Source organism: Zingiber officinale, chromosome 6B, assembly GCF_018446385.1.
Source record: "Zingiber officinale cultivar Zhangliang chromosome 6B, Zo_v1.1, whole genome shotgun sequence".
NCBI classification, from domain to species: Eukaryota; Viridiplantae; Streptophyta; class Magnoliopsida; order Zingiberales; family Zingiberaceae; genus Zingiber; species Zingiber officinale.
Genome location: NC_055996.1, coordinates 87,814,955 through 87,831,364, shown reverse-complemented (window position 1 = coordinate 87,831,364; position 16,410 = coordinate 87,814,955). Strand labels below are relative to the sequence as shown.

General features: G+C 41.9%; 1 protein-coding gene across 3 annotated transcripts; it reads left to right on the top strand.

Moving 5' to 3' along the window:
• Positions 1–11,585: 11,585 nt before the first annotated feature.
• On the top strand, positions 11,586–15,776 carry LOC121992986. 3 transcript variants are annotated; one of them, XM_042547648.1, is made up of 9 exons: positions 11,586–11,961; positions 12,131–12,233; positions 12,518–12,609; positions 12,718–12,865; positions 13,418–13,549; positions 13,668–13,811; positions 13,917–15,074; positions 15,223–15,337; positions 15,431–15,776. In XM_042547648.1, the coding sequence occupies exons 2-9, from the start codon at positions 12,135–12,137 to the stop codon at positions 15,706–15,708; spliced, it is 2,166 nt and encodes a 721-aa protein (XP_042403582.1). In that variant the 5' UTR covers positions 11,586–11,961; positions 12,131–12,134; the 3' UTR covers positions 15,709–15,776. The 3 variants fall into 3 exon arrangements, with proteins under 3 accessions (XP_042403582.1, XP_042403583.1, XP_042403584.1); XM_042547649.1 differs by having other exon boundaries at positions 11,591–12,233; positions 15,223–15,365; XM_042547650.1 differs by lacking the exons at positions 11,586–11,961; positions 12,131–12,233 and having other exon boundaries at positions 12,518–12,640.
• The last annotated feature ends 634 nt before the right edge of the window (positions 15,777–16,410 follow it).

Genomic DNA, 16,410 nt, shown 5'->3' with positions numbered 1-16,410 from the left:
GCCTTGGTCACCTTTTCTAGGTCAACCCTAGGGATTACTTCCCTTGTGACCTTCTTAGTGACTTTCTTAGACTTCTTAGAAGTCTTAGTCATATTTGTTGCAAAAATACTCTTAGGGATGACCTCCCTAGTATTTTTGGCTTGCCCACTAGGCCTAGGGTTGGTTCTATAGCTATATGGAACCCTATGGTAAGAAATTACATCCTTCTTTGTTTTAGATTTGTATCCCAAACCCTTATGACCATTGGATGACTTTGATACTTCTAGACCTAGATTTTGACTCTTGGACCCTTGTGTCATATTTGTGATTTTTGTAAGAGTCCTCTCTAATTTGTCAAGTCTTGACCTCAAGACTTGATTTTCCCTCCATAATTCTTCAACCTTAGGTTTTTCACTAAAACCTTAATTTTTCTTCTTCTTAGGCAAATACCTAGAATGATATCTTTCTTTTTACCTTGGAAGCTCCCCCTTGATTTGTGCTTCCTCCAAGAGCCTTGACTGCTTTCTTCCCCTTAGGACATTGGCTCCGGTAATGTCCCTTTTGATTGCAAGAGAAGCACACAATGTGCTCCTTGCTCTTCTTTGTTTCGGGAGCGGTCTCCTTGGGCTTCTCCTTGCCCTTTTGTGCTACTTGGCCCTTCTTCTTGGCCAATTTAGGGCATTTACTTTTGTAATGCCATTTTTCCCTACACTCAAAGCAAATGATATGATTTTTATTATTAATTGAAATATTTATACCTTCATGTGTAGGATTGGCACTTTCTCCTTTGGATCCGGAGGTAGAGGCTTCCCCTTGATCCAAAATTGATTTCCCTCCTATTGATTTGTCTTGACTTGTGGAGGTGGAAGCTACTTCATTCTCTTCTTCTCCATTTGATCCGGATGTAGAAACTTCTTCTTGCTCCGGGGTTAATGATCTACACTCCCCCTCAATCATAGAGGTGGATGCTTCATCATCTTGTACATGGAACAAGGAATATGCTCCCTCCTTGCCCTCTTCATTACATTCCTCTGAAGATGAAGCTTCTTGGTCTTCCTCTTCTTCGGAAGTTGAGCATCTCTCAACTTCGGAGTCCTCTTCCTCTTGATCTTGATCCAATGAGTCACCCTCTTTGGATTCTTCTTGGTTTGGTACAGTGGAGGGGATCTCATGAATCTTTGCCAATTTGCTCCATAGCTCCTTGGCATCTTCAAACTCTCCAATTTGCTCCAAGATGTTGCTCGGCAATAAATTGACCAAAAGCTTGGTCCCTTTGTCATTGGCCTCACATCTTTGGATTTGTTCTTGGCTCCACTTGCTCCTCTTGAGAACTTTGCCCTTTGAATTTCTTAGAGCTTCGAAACCTTCCATGAGAGCAAACCATTGCTCTATCTCCACCATTAAGAAATTCTCGATTCTTGATTTCCAAAGATCGAAGCTTGTTGAAACGTATGGTGGAGCCACCCGTGTGTCAAATCTAAGTCCATCTTGGAATTGCATCTTGAAGTTGAGCTTCTTGAATTCTTTGACTTTGATTAATTTGCTCCAACTTTTTCACCCTCTAGCTTTGCTTGTTTTGTTTGCCCCTTCCGGCGATGTTCCGGTGAAGAGCGACCTCGGTCTGATACCAATTGTTGGGACCGAAATGTAGCTAGAGGGGGGGGGGGGGGTGAATAGCTCGTCGCGTGTGTTAGGATCTTTCGTACGGCTAGAGAGGGGGGTGTGAATAGCCGACCCCAATTCGTTCGATTCTTTCTACAATGTCGAGTTAGCGCAGCGGAAATAAAACAATAGAAGCGACAAAGAAAGAAATCAAACCTCAAACTCGATGGATGTAACGAGGTTCGGAGATTAGGGCTCCTACTCCTCGGCGTGTCCGTAAGGTGGACGAGTCCGGTCAATCCGTCGGTGGATGAGTCCCCGGAGAACCGGCTAATATAAACTCCTTATGGGTGGAGAAACCTCGCCACACTCTTTTGCAACAGCAAACAAAGGAGTACAACAATGGAGAAAACAAACAAGAACAATAGAAATTGTAATACACTTGCTTGCCTCTTGTTGTCGACTGGAACCTTGATGAAGCAGCAGCTTCTCGGATCCAGCAGCTAGAACACCAGCAGGAAACTCACGCAGAGCTTCGACGAGTTCAACAGAACTCAGCACAATGAGAGCTCAACCAAAGCTCAGCAGGAAGCAGAAAAGATTCAGCAGAAGAAGAGCAGTAAAAAACCGTTTGGCTCGCAGCCCTTTCATAGCGGCGAAGAAAACGGAAGAAATCTGGCGTTGCGGCGGCGGTTACTGAATCGGATCGGGGACCGATCGGGACCTATTCGATCGGTCCCGGACCGATCGCTTTCTTCCGTAAAGCTGCCCACCTTCGCGGGTTCGATCGGTCTGGACCGATCAAAGACACCGGATCGGTCCACGACCGATCCCAACCTCAGCGACATCGTCTCGTCCCCCGACCGATCAGGACATGGCCCGATCGGTCTGTGGAATAAGCATTTTTGCACGCCCGATCGGTCACCGGACCGATCGAGCAAAGGTAACACCGATCGGTTTGGTGACCGATCCAGCTTGGTTTGGCCCAAACCAAGTCCCAAGACTTCAAACCAATATCCGGTCAACCTTGACCTATTGGTACTTCATCCCTAACATCTGGTCACTCCCTTGACCTGCTAGAACTCCCTGCCAAGTGTCCAGTCAATCCCTTTGACCTACTTGGACTTTCCAACACCAGTAGTCCGATCATCCCGATCCATCTGGATTTTCCTTGCGGCTTCACTCACTGGACTTTCACCGGCTTCACTCCAGGATTTCCACATTGCCTAACATCCCGCTAGGACTTTCTCATTCACCTAGCTTCACTCACTAGGATTTTCACCGCTTCACTCACCAGATTTCCAATCTGGCTTCACTCAGACTTTTAAATCCTCGGCTTCACTCACCAGACTTTCCTGCCTGGCTTCACTCACCAGACTTCCCAACCGCCTAACATCCCAGTTAGGACTTTCCCGGCTTCACTCACGGGACTTTCCAACCGCCTAACATCCCAGTTAGGACTTTCCACCGCCTGGCTTCACTCACTGGACTTCTCCGTGCCAAGTCTTCATACTTGGACTTTTCCGCCAAGTCTCCATACTTGGACTTTTCCCGAGCCAAGCTACTTTTCCTTTCCAAGTCTCCATACTTGGACTTTTCCGTGCCAAGCTCCTGCTTGGACTTTTCAAGTCTCCATACTTGGACTTTTCGCAACTCAGCTCGACCCTTTTCCGAATCAGTCAACCAGGTCAACCTTGACCTACGGTTGCCTAATAATCTCCCAAACATCTATTCTTGTCCCATATCAAGAATAACTCTCACGAGTGTCAAACATCAACATGCAACACAACTAGGTCAACCTTGACCTAAGGTTGCACCGACAATCTTCCCAAGACAAACATCAAAATACAACTCGAGTCAAGTCAACTCGAGTCGGGTCAACCAGGTCAACCTTGACCTAAGGATCTCCCCCTTTGATGTTTGACAAAACCATACTCAAGTTAGGTTAACCCGATAACCTAACTTAGATTTTCCAACCATCTTCCAATGTCCAATGTTCTTTCCTTGAACATTCTCTAGACATTCTCCCTTAGGTTAACCCGATAACCTAACTTGGGTTCTCTAATAATTCTCCCCACACACATCAAAAGTATTCCAATGTTCTTCCTCGAACATTCCTTGACAATCTTCCCTACCTTAGGTTAAACCGATAACCTAACTGGGTTCTCCAATAATTCTCCAATGAACACTCTCCCTTTTGACACACATCAAAAGAATAAGGAGGGTATCAAGGTCAAGAGTTTCTTCCTAATGAAAGTCCCATACCTTTCATTGAAACTCTTATTTTCCCCTCGATACTAAGCTCAACGATCCACTTAGTGATAATCCCATATCACTAATCCTCAAGGAGTAAAAACTCCCCCTAAAAGTCAACTCCCCTTGACTAATAGTTAAAACTCCCCCTAAAGGCCAACTCCCCCTTGACCATTGCACCAACAATGTCTTGGAGAGTTTCAAACCTTTAGAAATCTAAAAACCAACTTTCAGCTGAAATTTCAGACATGCAGTCGAATTTCAGCACATTGGCACACTATCAGACCTCACTGGATCGGTCACCAGACCGATCCACAGCACTCTGGATCGATCCAGTGACCGATCCAGCCCTCCCTGGATCGGTCCAGCGACCGATCCAGACACTGATCACAGGGATTTCTGATTTTTCCTCTCCCGAAATTCAGAAACCCCTAATAAATTCCAGAAAATTCGAAAAATTATGAAATTTTGAGGATACATTCCTCATATCATACACTACCATGGAAAAATAATTTTCTATGAAAATAGTTTCCATTTTCAAATCTTGATACAAAGTTCAACCACTTTGAAATAGTTCAAAGTTAAGTCAACTTTGTATCACAATGTTCAATGATGAATGCTATCACTAGGAAAGCTTCATCAAGGTTTTCCAAATCAATTTTAAAATGCTTTTAAAACCATTTGAATTTAGGACCATAATCTTAGGGCTAAATGTACATGACTTGTACACAAGCTTTCCCTATGATCCCTCTTTTCTTGAATTAGGCTCATCTAGGTACAAAAATTATGCACCTTGATCCTAACTCATGATCCTAATATCTCACACACATCTAAGGTGTATCAAACCACATTCAAGTCAATTTGATGTGAGATATGGGTTAAGGTCAACTTAGGCTAAGTTCTCATGCATTTTCTAAACTACACTTTGATCTCAATATCAAAATGTGTTTTTCATCCTTAAACCAATTCAATTGATTATTAATGCAAGAGATGATGACATGGCATAAATGATATCATAAGTAAAAACATGTGCCAATGTCATGATGTCATGGCATAAAGTTTGAAAACTTAAATAAAGCATGACATATAATAACCTAAGCATTATCATGACATTTCAAGTGATCATAACTTAAATATGATGTCATGACATGGCATATGGCAACCAATCATGGCAAGTTAGCACAAATAAAATACCTAAATCTCTATCTAAGTATCCTTAGCCTTAGCTAACTTAAAATCTAACCCTAGATTGCCCATATATCCCTAAGAGAAAACCAAAATCCCAATTATGGTATTTCTCTAGGTTTTCCTCAAATTGTGCCACTTAAGATTAAAAATGATATTTCCACCATTAGGCACATTTAGCTCTTCAAAGGAGTAAATGATAATTCCATTTCATTTTCAAAAGTTCTCAAACCTTGAAAATGCTCCTTGAGTGTCAATTTCCTCAAAGTTGGGTTAACTACCCTTCTTATTGGAGTTGACACTCTCTAACCCATTTATGGGGTAGAGAAGATGCTCCTAGGAACCCAATACCTATTTGAGCTCATTGGGTTCACTAAATATTCACTAGGGATAACTTCCCTAGCAACCCTCCTAATGACCCTCTTAGGCTTTAAAGCCTTGGTCATTTGGGTCTCATCAAGGTCAACTATAGGGTGACTCCTTGTGACCTTGGTAATGGTCTTCCTAGCCCTAGGTTTTGTTCCATAATCAAATGGAACATTGTGGTAAGTGGGCTTGACCATTTGGGACTTAGGTTTGTGACTCAAACCTTTCTTGTCCTTGGACTTGGGTTTTTGACTCTTAAACCCTAGAGATGACTTCTCCATGTTTTTAAGAGCCTTTTCCAAAGTATCAAGTCTTGACCTCAAGACTTGATTCTCCTTCTCTAATACCTCAATTTTTGATTTGTCATTTTTCTTTGAGGCATTCCTAGGCATGTGTCTAGTTGATTTGGGATTCCTACCTAGGTTCTCCTTAACCTTAGATGAGGTAATTCTAGGGTTGGCTTTCCTAGTGTTATCCTTATCTAGGCTCACATGTTTTGCACCTAAGCACATGTATTGATTCCTAAGGTTATCATGCTTGTTATTATCGACAAGTGCAATAAAATTCCTAGCATGCATTTTATTAGAGTTGCAAAAATGAACCTTAGAGGTTACCTTAGGGTTTGCCTTAGCTCCCCCTATCGATGTGCCCGGTCTCTTGCCCTTGTGAGGTTGCCTCCCCCTCGGACAATGGCTCCTATAGTGTCCCCTTTGCTTGCATTGGAAGCACACGATGTGCTCCTTGCCCTTGCGTTTCGGGACTCCGGCTTCCTTGACCTTTGGCGCCGGTGGAGTCTTTCTTACCCTCTTTGGACACTTACTCTTGTAATGTCCATGTTTCCTACACTCAAAACACATTATGTGTAATTTGCTTGAAATCACAGTGTTTGAGTTACCTAGGGTTGTGGATGGAGATGAGCTTTCTTCTTCAACCCTTCCGGAGGTGGAAACTTCTTCTTCTTGCTCCGAACTTGAGCAAGAGGAACTCTCCTCCTCTTCTTCCTTGGATGTTGAGTAGCCCTCAACTCCCAATTCGCTCCCTCCATGATGTGAGCTACTTGGCTCACTAGGCTCCTCTTCATGGCTTGAAGTGGAACTCTCCTCATGGTACTTGGCCAAGTTATCCCACAACTCCTTGGCATTGTTGTATTCACCTATCTTACGCAAAATATTAGTAGGTAATGAAAATTCAATTGTTTTAGTTACCTCATTGTTGATCGTTGATTGATGGACTTGTTCCTTTGTCCACTTGTTCTTCTCTAGAGGCTCTCCTTCTTTATCCATTGGAGGAGTAAAACCTTCTTGTACACAAAACCAGTTCAACATATTAGTCCTAAGAAAATACATCATCCTTACCTTCCAATATGTGAAGTTGTCGTTGTAGAAGGGTGGAATGGTGATGTCTTCTCCGAATTGATCCATCTCTAGCTTTGCTCCCACGGGTGTTGATCCGACGAAGAGCGTCCTCGCTCTGATACCACTTGTTAGGATCCTTTGTACGGCTAGAGAGGGGGGGTGTGAATAGCCGACCCCAATTCGTTCGATTCTTTCTACAATGTCGAGTTAGCGCAGCGGAAATAAAACAATAGAAGCGACAAAGAAAGAAATCAAACCTCAAACTCGATGGATGTAACGAGGTTCGGAGATTAGGGCTCCTACTCCTCGGCGTGTCCGTAAGGTGGACGAGTCCGGTCAATCCGTCGGTGGATGAGTCCCCGGAGAACCGGCTAATATAAACTCCTTATGGGTGGAGAAACCTCGCCACACTCTTTTGCAACAGCAAACAAAGGAGTACAACAATGGAGAAAACAAACAAGAACAATAGAAATTGTAATACACTTGCTTGCCTCTTGTTGTCGACTGGAACCTTGATGAAGCAGCAGCTTCTCGGATCCAGCAGCTAGAACACCAGCAGGAAACTCACGCAGAGCTTCGACGAGTTCAACAGAACTCAGCACAATGAGAGCTCAACCAAAGCTCAGCAGGAAGCAGAAAAGATTCAGCAGAAGAAGAGCAGGAACGTTTGGCTCGCAGCCGTAGCCCTCCTTTTATAACTGCGAAGAAAGCGAAGAAAACACAGAAGAAATTCAGCTCTGAATCGGTCGGGGACCGATCGGGACCTATTCGATCGGTCCCCGATCGCTCTTCCGTAAAGCCGCCCACCTTCGGGTTCGATCGGACCGTGATCGGTCCACCGATCCCAACCTCAGCGACATCGTCTCGATCGGTCCCGAACCGATCAGGACAGATCGATCGTGGACCGATCACCGCCTCTCTTTGCTCTGTTAAACTGGCCGATCGGTCACCGATCGATCAACGAGCCGATCTCGATCGGTCACCGGACCGATCGAGCAAAGTATCTGATCGGTTGACCGATCCAGAGCTTGGGTTTGGCCCAAACCAAGTCCCAAGACTTCCAACCAATATCCGGTCAACCTTGACCTATTGGTACTTCATCCCTAACATCTGGTCACTCCCTTGACTGCTAGAACTCCTCGCCAAGTGTCCGGTCAATCTTTGACCTACTTGGACTTTCCAACACCGGAAGTCCGATCATCCCCGATCCATCTGGATTCCTTGCTCGGCTTCACTCACGGGACTTTCACCGGCTTCACTCACCAGATTTCCACATTGCCTAACATCCCGTTAGGACTTTCTCATTCACCTAGCTTCACTCACTAGGATTTTCACCGCTTCACTCACCAGATTTCCAATCTGCCTGGCTCCACTCTTCTCGGCTTCACTCACCAGACTTTCCCTTGCCTGGCTTCCTCACCAGGACTTCCCAACCGCCTAACATCCCAGTTAGGACTTTCGCCTGGCTTCACTCACGGGACTTTCCAACCGCCTAACATCCCAGTTAGGACTTTCCAGCTCCCTGCTTGGACTTCTCCGTGCCAAGTCTTCATACTTGGACTTTTCCCGTGCCAAGTCTCCATACTTGGACTTTTCCCGTGCCAAGCTCCCTGCTTGGACTTTTCCAGTGCCAAGTCTCCATACTTGGACTTTTCCCGTGCCAAGCTCCCTGCTTGGACTTTTCCAGTGCCAAGTCTCCATACTTGGACTTTTCGCGTGCCAAGCTCCCTGCTTGGACTTTTTCCCGAATCAGGTCAACCAGGTCAACCTTGACCTACGGTTGCACCAATAATCTCCCAAACATCTATTCTTGTCCCATATCAAGAATAGAACTCTCTCACGAGTGTCAAACATCAACATGCAACACAACTAGGTCAACCTTGACCTAAGGTTGCACCGACAATCTTCCCAAGACAAACATCAAAATACAACTCGAGTCAAGTCAACTCGAGTCGGGTCAACCAGGTCAACCTTGACCTAAGGTTGCACCAACAGCGTGCTCGTGGTCGACGTTGCTTGTTTCTTCAAAGATGAGCAGCGGAAATAAATAAGAAACAACTACAACAATGCTAACAAATGGATTTTACTTGGTATTCACCTCACAAGAGGTGACTAGTCCAAGGATCCACGCACACACACCGCCACTAGTAAACACTCATTTTCGGTAACTACCGAAGGCGGAGAAGCCCTACAAGTTCACACTACAAGTAGAAAGGGAAAGGAAAACAAAATACAGCACAAGCTTACGGGGAAACCCTAACCCTAGCTTTCTTCTTCAGCTGTAGATCCGCCTCTTAACTTGAAAAACCTCCAAGAACCTTCAAAAACTGGCGATCTGAACTTTGTGGAGAAGCTGTGGAGTTGCTGAGATGATCTAAGATGAACTATGCGAGCTCTGCCGAAGAAGACGCACGCCAACGGCCTTTATCTGCGCCAAGGGTCGGATCCCAATCGATTGGATTGCTCCCAATCGATCGGGGAGGCTTTGGATCGATCGGTTGATCGATCCAGAGCGCCTCTGTGCTCTCAGGAATACGCCTGGATCGATCGACTAATCGATCCAGAGGCGTTCTGTGCGCTCTGCGACTTGCCCACTCGAGGCTTGTCGTAGGGACCTTCCCAATCGATCGGCTAATCGATTGGGCATCAGCCAATCGATCGGCTGATCGATCCAGACATTGGTTTTTGCCCAAAACCAAGTCCCAAGCCCCCAAACCAACATCCGGTCAATCCATGACCTGTTGGTTCATCATGCCTAGCATCCGGTCACCCTTGACCTGCTAGGACTCCCTCACCAAGTGTCCGGTCAATCTCTTTGACCCACTTGGACTTTTCTTCATCATGCCAAGTATCCGTTCACTCCCAAGATCTACTTGGATTTTCACCAGATGTCTGATCAACCTTGACCCATCTGGATTTCCCTGTGCCTGGCTTCACTCACCAGGACTTCCTTTCTACCTAGCTTCACTCACTAGGACTTCTCTTCTGCCTGACTTCACTCACCAGGTCTTTCACCTAACTTCACTCACTAGGATTTTCACTTGGCTTCACTCACCAGGATTTTCTTCTGCCTGGCTTCACTCACCAGGACTTTCACCTAGCTTCACTCACTAGGATTTTCACCTGGCTTCACTCACCAGGATTTTCTTCTGCTTAACATCTCAGTTAGGACTTTCCCAGTCAAGTATCCGGTCAAACTTGACCTACTTGACTCTTCTTCAACCAACCTGATCAGATCCTGATTAGAGGGGAATTGCACCAAACAATCTCCCCAAATGAACAACTGCACCTGCACTTGTCCATATCATCGAAGTCTTGTATTGTCAAACATCGAAACCTAAACCAAGACTCAAGCTTGGTCAACCAAGTCAACCTTGACCTGAGGGATATTGCACCAACACGACCTAATCACATCGATTCGCGTAGTGGCTATCTCACTCGACGCAGGCTGGCAGTTGGCCTTTGCTCGCGTGACTTAATTGCGTAGCATGGGGTTGTCACATGCTATTTCAGTTGCTTGCATGAACTACGAGCTAATTACATGATGGTTACTATTTGTCGCCTTGCTACTGCCTGCGACCACTGCATTGGTCTCAATGTTATAGGAAATACTAAATGAGGTATCAATGTTATCGATTGAGAAAGAAAGAGCTCAACAATTGAATTATGCATATTTAATAAATATTTTTATCTCTAAAACAGCTAGACGAGTAGTGTTTATATAATTATTTTAAATATTTATTAATTTTTTATTAATGTAATATATTTATTTTTAGTTTATTTATATATTTAGTATATATGTTATCTATAAATTGAATTTTATTATTATTTATCGTAGTAAAAGATTCCTTTTTTTTTAGTATGTGCTTCAGGCCCCGTCGAACATAGGTATGACTCTGTTTATCAATTAGAAGGATCTCATCTTCTTCTAATCTTATCCAATTTAAAACTGATTAAAATTAAAATAATTATTTAATTTAATAGTTTAAATTTAAATATGCTAAACACATTAATTTAATTAATATTTAATATATCCTATGCTATTTAATTATATTAGTATCGTGCACATGTGTTATTGGTGTGATGATATAATGTATGAATACATATAAACTATATAAAATAAATATTTATTGTCAAATGATTAAATATTATTATTATAATTTATTCTATAAAAATTTTAATTCAAAAATAGAATAGAAATTAAATTATTAATCATACCTCAAGTTATGTAGTGAGAATATTTTATATCATCCGAAAATCAATGAGATAATCGATGAGATATAGAAAGTAATAGATGTTATAATTTTTTCTGAAAAATCGATGAGATACAAATGAATTGATCCAGCTGTATCAATATATATATAAATAGAAAAGTAGAAATATATAAATAAATGAATTGATGTGTTGTCATATAAAATGGATAAAAAAAAATTATAGTAAAAATTGAGGAGGAAAAGGTAAGGACATAATAATAAAGAACTAATGAGAATTTAGAAGACAAGAAAAAGAATTTATTTTCAAATTTTATTAAATTAATTAAGAGTTGATTATTATTGAGATACTGAGCTGATATTTTATGTTAGTTACTTGTTAAAGTGTTAAAAGGAAAATATAATAAATTATATATGTATTTATGGTAATATATATAAAATATATATATTACCATAAATACATATATAATTTATTATATTTTCCTTTTATATATATATATCTCCATTATTGTTACGAAGAAATAGGATGATGGGGTTAGGTGGAGTGGATCCCGCACGCGGGGCGCGACCCGGCGCGGCCCTCTGTGGCAGCGTCGAGAAGTGGGAGTGCGAGGTCAACACGACCACAGAGCTTTCCCTGGACTCACTTTCACTCCTCCGTCCAACGTTAATGTGCTCGCTACGCGTCCCAAAGAACCATCAAGAGTTTGAGAACTTTCTGCAAGTCGCATCGAGATTCATCAGGTGCTAGATCAAGCCGCGGAGAATGTTTTCAGAAGGACGGTAACAAAATTACAGGACAAGACAAAGAAATCACTGCGCGGCGCATTGTTTCATCTTGCGGAAGCGACAAAAAATTGAAACTTTGGACGAGGACAGCAGCGGAAGGAAGAGGCTGCAGCCTGCGGATTTGTTTGTGGATCAGCACGGATGGAGGAGACGGGAAGAGATGGGAAAATATCAGTCTGCATTTGTCTGCGAGCGGGGGATTACACGTTAGCATGAGAAAGGTACTTTTTTGGAGGTGTTTTGGTTCTGGGACCAGTCGCTTACCCCTCCTCCTCCTGGCATCGAACCCTCCGCTATGGGGAGTGCGATGATGCCGATTGGAAGGTAGTGGAAAGGAGCGAACTCTTTTCTTCGTCTCTGCGATCTCTGATTCGGTGGTTTGGCGGAAAGTGGAATGAGGCGGGTGACGAGGACGGGCTCGCCGGAGGTAGTGAAGGTGAGCGAAGAATCGCCGGAGTCCAGCTTCCGCGAGCTCGACGATGTGTTCTTGCAGGTATTCGATCGAACTTTGCTTGCTGTTTTTTTATTCTATTATATTTTTATCAAAAAAAAAAAGCCTCTTTTCACCGTGAGAAAGTGATCTTTTCTATTTTATTCAGAGCGGATATGAACTAGACTTGTGACCTAAGGAGTATTAACCAGGGTTTTCTGAATAGTGATTTTTATCCCCTTCATCTTACTCAGATTCTCTGTCGTGGTGGTTGTCATAGTGGAACTTATGTCTTTTTTTTTTTATAAAGCAAGTGATCTGCTTAAATTCTATTTTTCCCCATATAGACTCAAACAAGAATATGGCTCGGAGAAGTTCTGCAATTTAGAATCGATGAGGAGATGCCTATTGCTGATTTGCTTGCCGATGGGGAGTTGCTGTATGTTTAGCCTATCTTCTTCATGTTAATTGTATGTGTAATTTGTCTATATTCTTTTTCCCTTCCCTTTAATGTCTCAATCTTTGTGTTTGCTTCAATGAAATACAGCTTCCAAGTGTCCAAAGTTGTTTGGAAGAGGCTCTTGAAGAATCATGCTGAGCTAAGAAACTCGAAATTATTTATATATGAACACACATCATTTGCTAGGAGGAATAGCCGATATATGCCATATCCCAAAGTCGATTCGTTTTTGAAGGTGCTTCACATTACATTCAGTGCTAGTTTAATGAAGTTTTTCGGCAAATTGCTCTCATTGATTCTCTATTATAGATGTGCCTACTATTATTTTCTCATACTAAATGCAATCCTGAAGAATACTTTTATCTGATTTCAACTGAGTAATGTTGATTCTAACACTTAATACACATTCATTCATGGAAAGAAGGGATCGACCCATGGCCTATGGTGTCAATAAGATGACGTAAAATTTCATCTGTAAGATTGGGCAACATGATTAGTCCTATACTCTTATTCCAAAATTTTGCAATACAGCGACAACCTCATGTGGATTTGTGGGAACTTTTTGAACTTGCATTTGAAGTACTACTATGCCTATTTAATATCATAATCAGTTGTGAATTATATAAACTCCACATATTCATATAATATCTGCAAGTTGTCTGAAATACAGTCATAGATCTTTCCCACCAGTTAGCCATTTTCTTTTGAAGGAGCTAAGTAGAATCAAACTCGCTTGCAGTTTCATAAGTTTTGGGAATCCTAATGTAGTAAATCTTTTTTGTGACAGATCTGCCAAATCCTTGGGTTAACTGGAATTGATTTGTTCTCACCATCTGATGTTGTTGAGAAAAGGGACATTCGCAGAGTGAGTATGTGTGTTCGTTCTTTCTCAAAGAAAGCCCGATTGAAAGGCTTAAGCGTAAGTATTTCAGTAACAGATATTCAGAGGTTATGCCACTTAGCATGACTATCTGGCAATAAGAAAAAGATCGAACAGAGACTCCTTAGTAATATATTTTTTTCCATGGTTTCTATAGGTTCCAGATTTTGACATAGTCACATACACAATAGTCATGCCAACTGATCTAGTTGGTGGTATCTGCAGAAGTTTGGAGCAGTCAAGATGCAGCTCATCAAGCTCCAGTAGCTACGGCATGGACTTTAGAAGGTTATATAGAAAGGCAAGCTCCTAGAGACATCGCTATTAGAATAAACCTCATGTTCTTCTTTACTAAATATAAAATCTGATAGAAGATTGCTGATATAATTACATTTACTTTTCGCAGAAAGGTTTTGAGTGTGGTTATGAATCTGATGAAGCAGAAAGCAGTTATAATGAATTAGAATTTGAAAGTCCCTCGTCGCATGTTTCATTTCATGCTGCATGTATGCTCAATCTTGACCCAGAAGATTATCCCCAAAGAAGGTCAGTTGAGGATGAGTTCTTTAAAGTGCACGGCTACTTAGAACTGGAAGATCAAACACACAACGAAGATAGTCACAAGAACAATCAACACGAGAAAAACATATTACTTGAATCTACTGATTCCACATTTGGGGGCATTATACAAAGTGATAGTAGCAAGAGTAGTTTCTCATCTCATGAAAAATCTCCACAGGAAGTACCAGCTCGATTGGAAGATCAATACCAAACTTTTAATGTTTCTATCCCCAAAACTTGCTTAACAGAACAGCCAACCTTTGATTCTCTTATAGATACTGTTCCTGCAAATGGACATATTAAGGAGAGATTTGCAGATATGGCTGTTGAAAATCTGAGTAGCATAATTGAGAAACATGATGATATGGCATATGAAAGGTGGCTTCGACATGAAGACCACCAGAATGGCATTCCTATTTGTATTATTCAATTCGATGATGATTCAAAGACTAGTTGTTGCAGTTCTGCTGATGGATGCACATCACCGGAAGGTTCTGTTGTGGATGAGAGCATTCCAAGTACTTTGTGTGAAACCTCCCATCAAACAAGGAGTGATATTGCAAGGAGAAATTGTGTTAGCACCCACGATCTTTACTGTGGAAATGTGCATGGCAGTTTAGAAACCGGAGAAGGTGAAGGGATTAGCGACTCTAAAGTTGTCTGTGATCATTGCTCTAGAGATCTAGTTAGTATGGAATTTATGGGCATCTATCATGCGAATGAAGTGACATCAGACTGGAGCTACATCTCTGGAAGTCATCCTGCTTCTGAATCTGCTGATCATATCGATAATTTCCTTCCCTGTGTTCTTAGAGAATCTGGCGATGACTCTTTCTGCGATTGGACAAACTTATCATGCTCGAAAACTGGAATTCTGAGAGAACTGAAAGGTGGTATATCTGCTGAGGAAAACTTGGAGATTGAAGATGGAGTTCATTTCATTAAGGATGTTGTCACAATAAGGAAGCTCCCAGATCCAGATGATACAAAAGAAAGAGAAAAGGTGAGCATGTGGATACTAAATCATAAAATCTATGTGTCCCTTCTCTTACATTGCGAACTCTGAGTTACTAGTCACCCAACCAAACTTTTTCTGTTTGTAGAATCACTGAACACTGCTTAACAAAGCCATTGTTTTCTACTCTAAATAGATTATGGAAGGCTACAAAAAGAATTTAGCATCAACATCAACGACAAGTGAGGCTAAGGTGGGGAACACAGGGAAAAGGGTACTGAAATCCCTTGCAGGCAGTGTTACATTGATCGGTGCATTGCTTGTCTTTCTTCATCTGAGGTATGATAAAAAATTTTTTAGACTTTGTCGTGACATTTTCTGTACATTATCTTGTTTTGGTGCAGGAGAAAGAGGGAAAGAGAGAGAAGTAGCCACACTGTGTTGCCTCTACCAGCTCAAGAAACATATCAGGAAGTATACACAAACAAGAAAGTGGAGATTAACAACTATGACAAAAGATACCCTGGGGAGAGGCTTAAGCTTTAAGGGCAGAATAAATCAAACGCCGTTTTTTTCTTCGACATCTTACACTTTACATGTAAATTACATTGAGGAAGTACTAAATATAGAAGCTTTGAAGATAAATGCCCTACAATCTTGCTGTAGTAACCGCTTGTCCTAACATCTCTGAATACATCTGATGTTTAAGATTAGACCATCTGAATAAATTATGACATCTGATGTTTCTTTTGTAGCTGATGTTACATGATCCTTGCTCTTTGAAGCCTTTATGATGTTTACAAAGCTACTGACAATATGTTACCAGAGATATTAGGAAAACAGAATTAAAATTACACAAAATCAATTCTAACTTATCTATTGAGATGACCAAAGTGAATAATCTCAGGTTGCCAGCGGTGTTGATTCTGTCAAACTTCCGGTGGTTCGAGTTGTAGAATTGATGTGGCGCGTAACAGAATTGGATGTCGATTGCTGAGTCGGAAAGAGACTTCGTTGAGTAAGATACCAAAGCCTGCGCTCAATGTAGTTTCCTTGAAACAAATTTGCCCCACCTTCGATTGTGCTTCGAGGTTCTTTCGGGTTGTCTGTTCCTATGATACAACAGTAAAATCAAGCACTAGTTGTTCGTGGTGAACTGAAAATACACCCAAGTACCATCACAAGTAGTTTAGCCTAACGGATGCACAATTTAGAGAGTTTTTGTGAGAGAACATGAGTGGACAGATGTTCGGTTCCTACTCTTCCTCTCGCTCTTTATTTCGCTTATCTTTCGCTACTCACTATCATTTGCTCAAGATCCAGCCTCCTTATATAGGAGTCCTCACCTTGCCTGGAATGAATGATCAAATGATAGATTTAATGT

Coding starts and splice junctions, on each gene's coding strand:
- LOC121992986 (XM_042547648.1), top strand. CDS start 12,135: ATGAGGCGGGTGACGAGGACGGGCTCGCCGGAGGTAGTGAAGGTGAGC. Junction 12,234..12,517: donor TCGACGATGTGTTCTTGCAG/GTATTCGATCGA, acceptor TTCCCCATATAG/ACTCAAACAAGAATATGGCT. Junction 12,866..13,417: donor AAGTCGATTCGTTTTTGAAG/GTGCTTCACATT, acceptor TTTTTGTGACAG/ATCTGCCAAATCCTTGGGTT.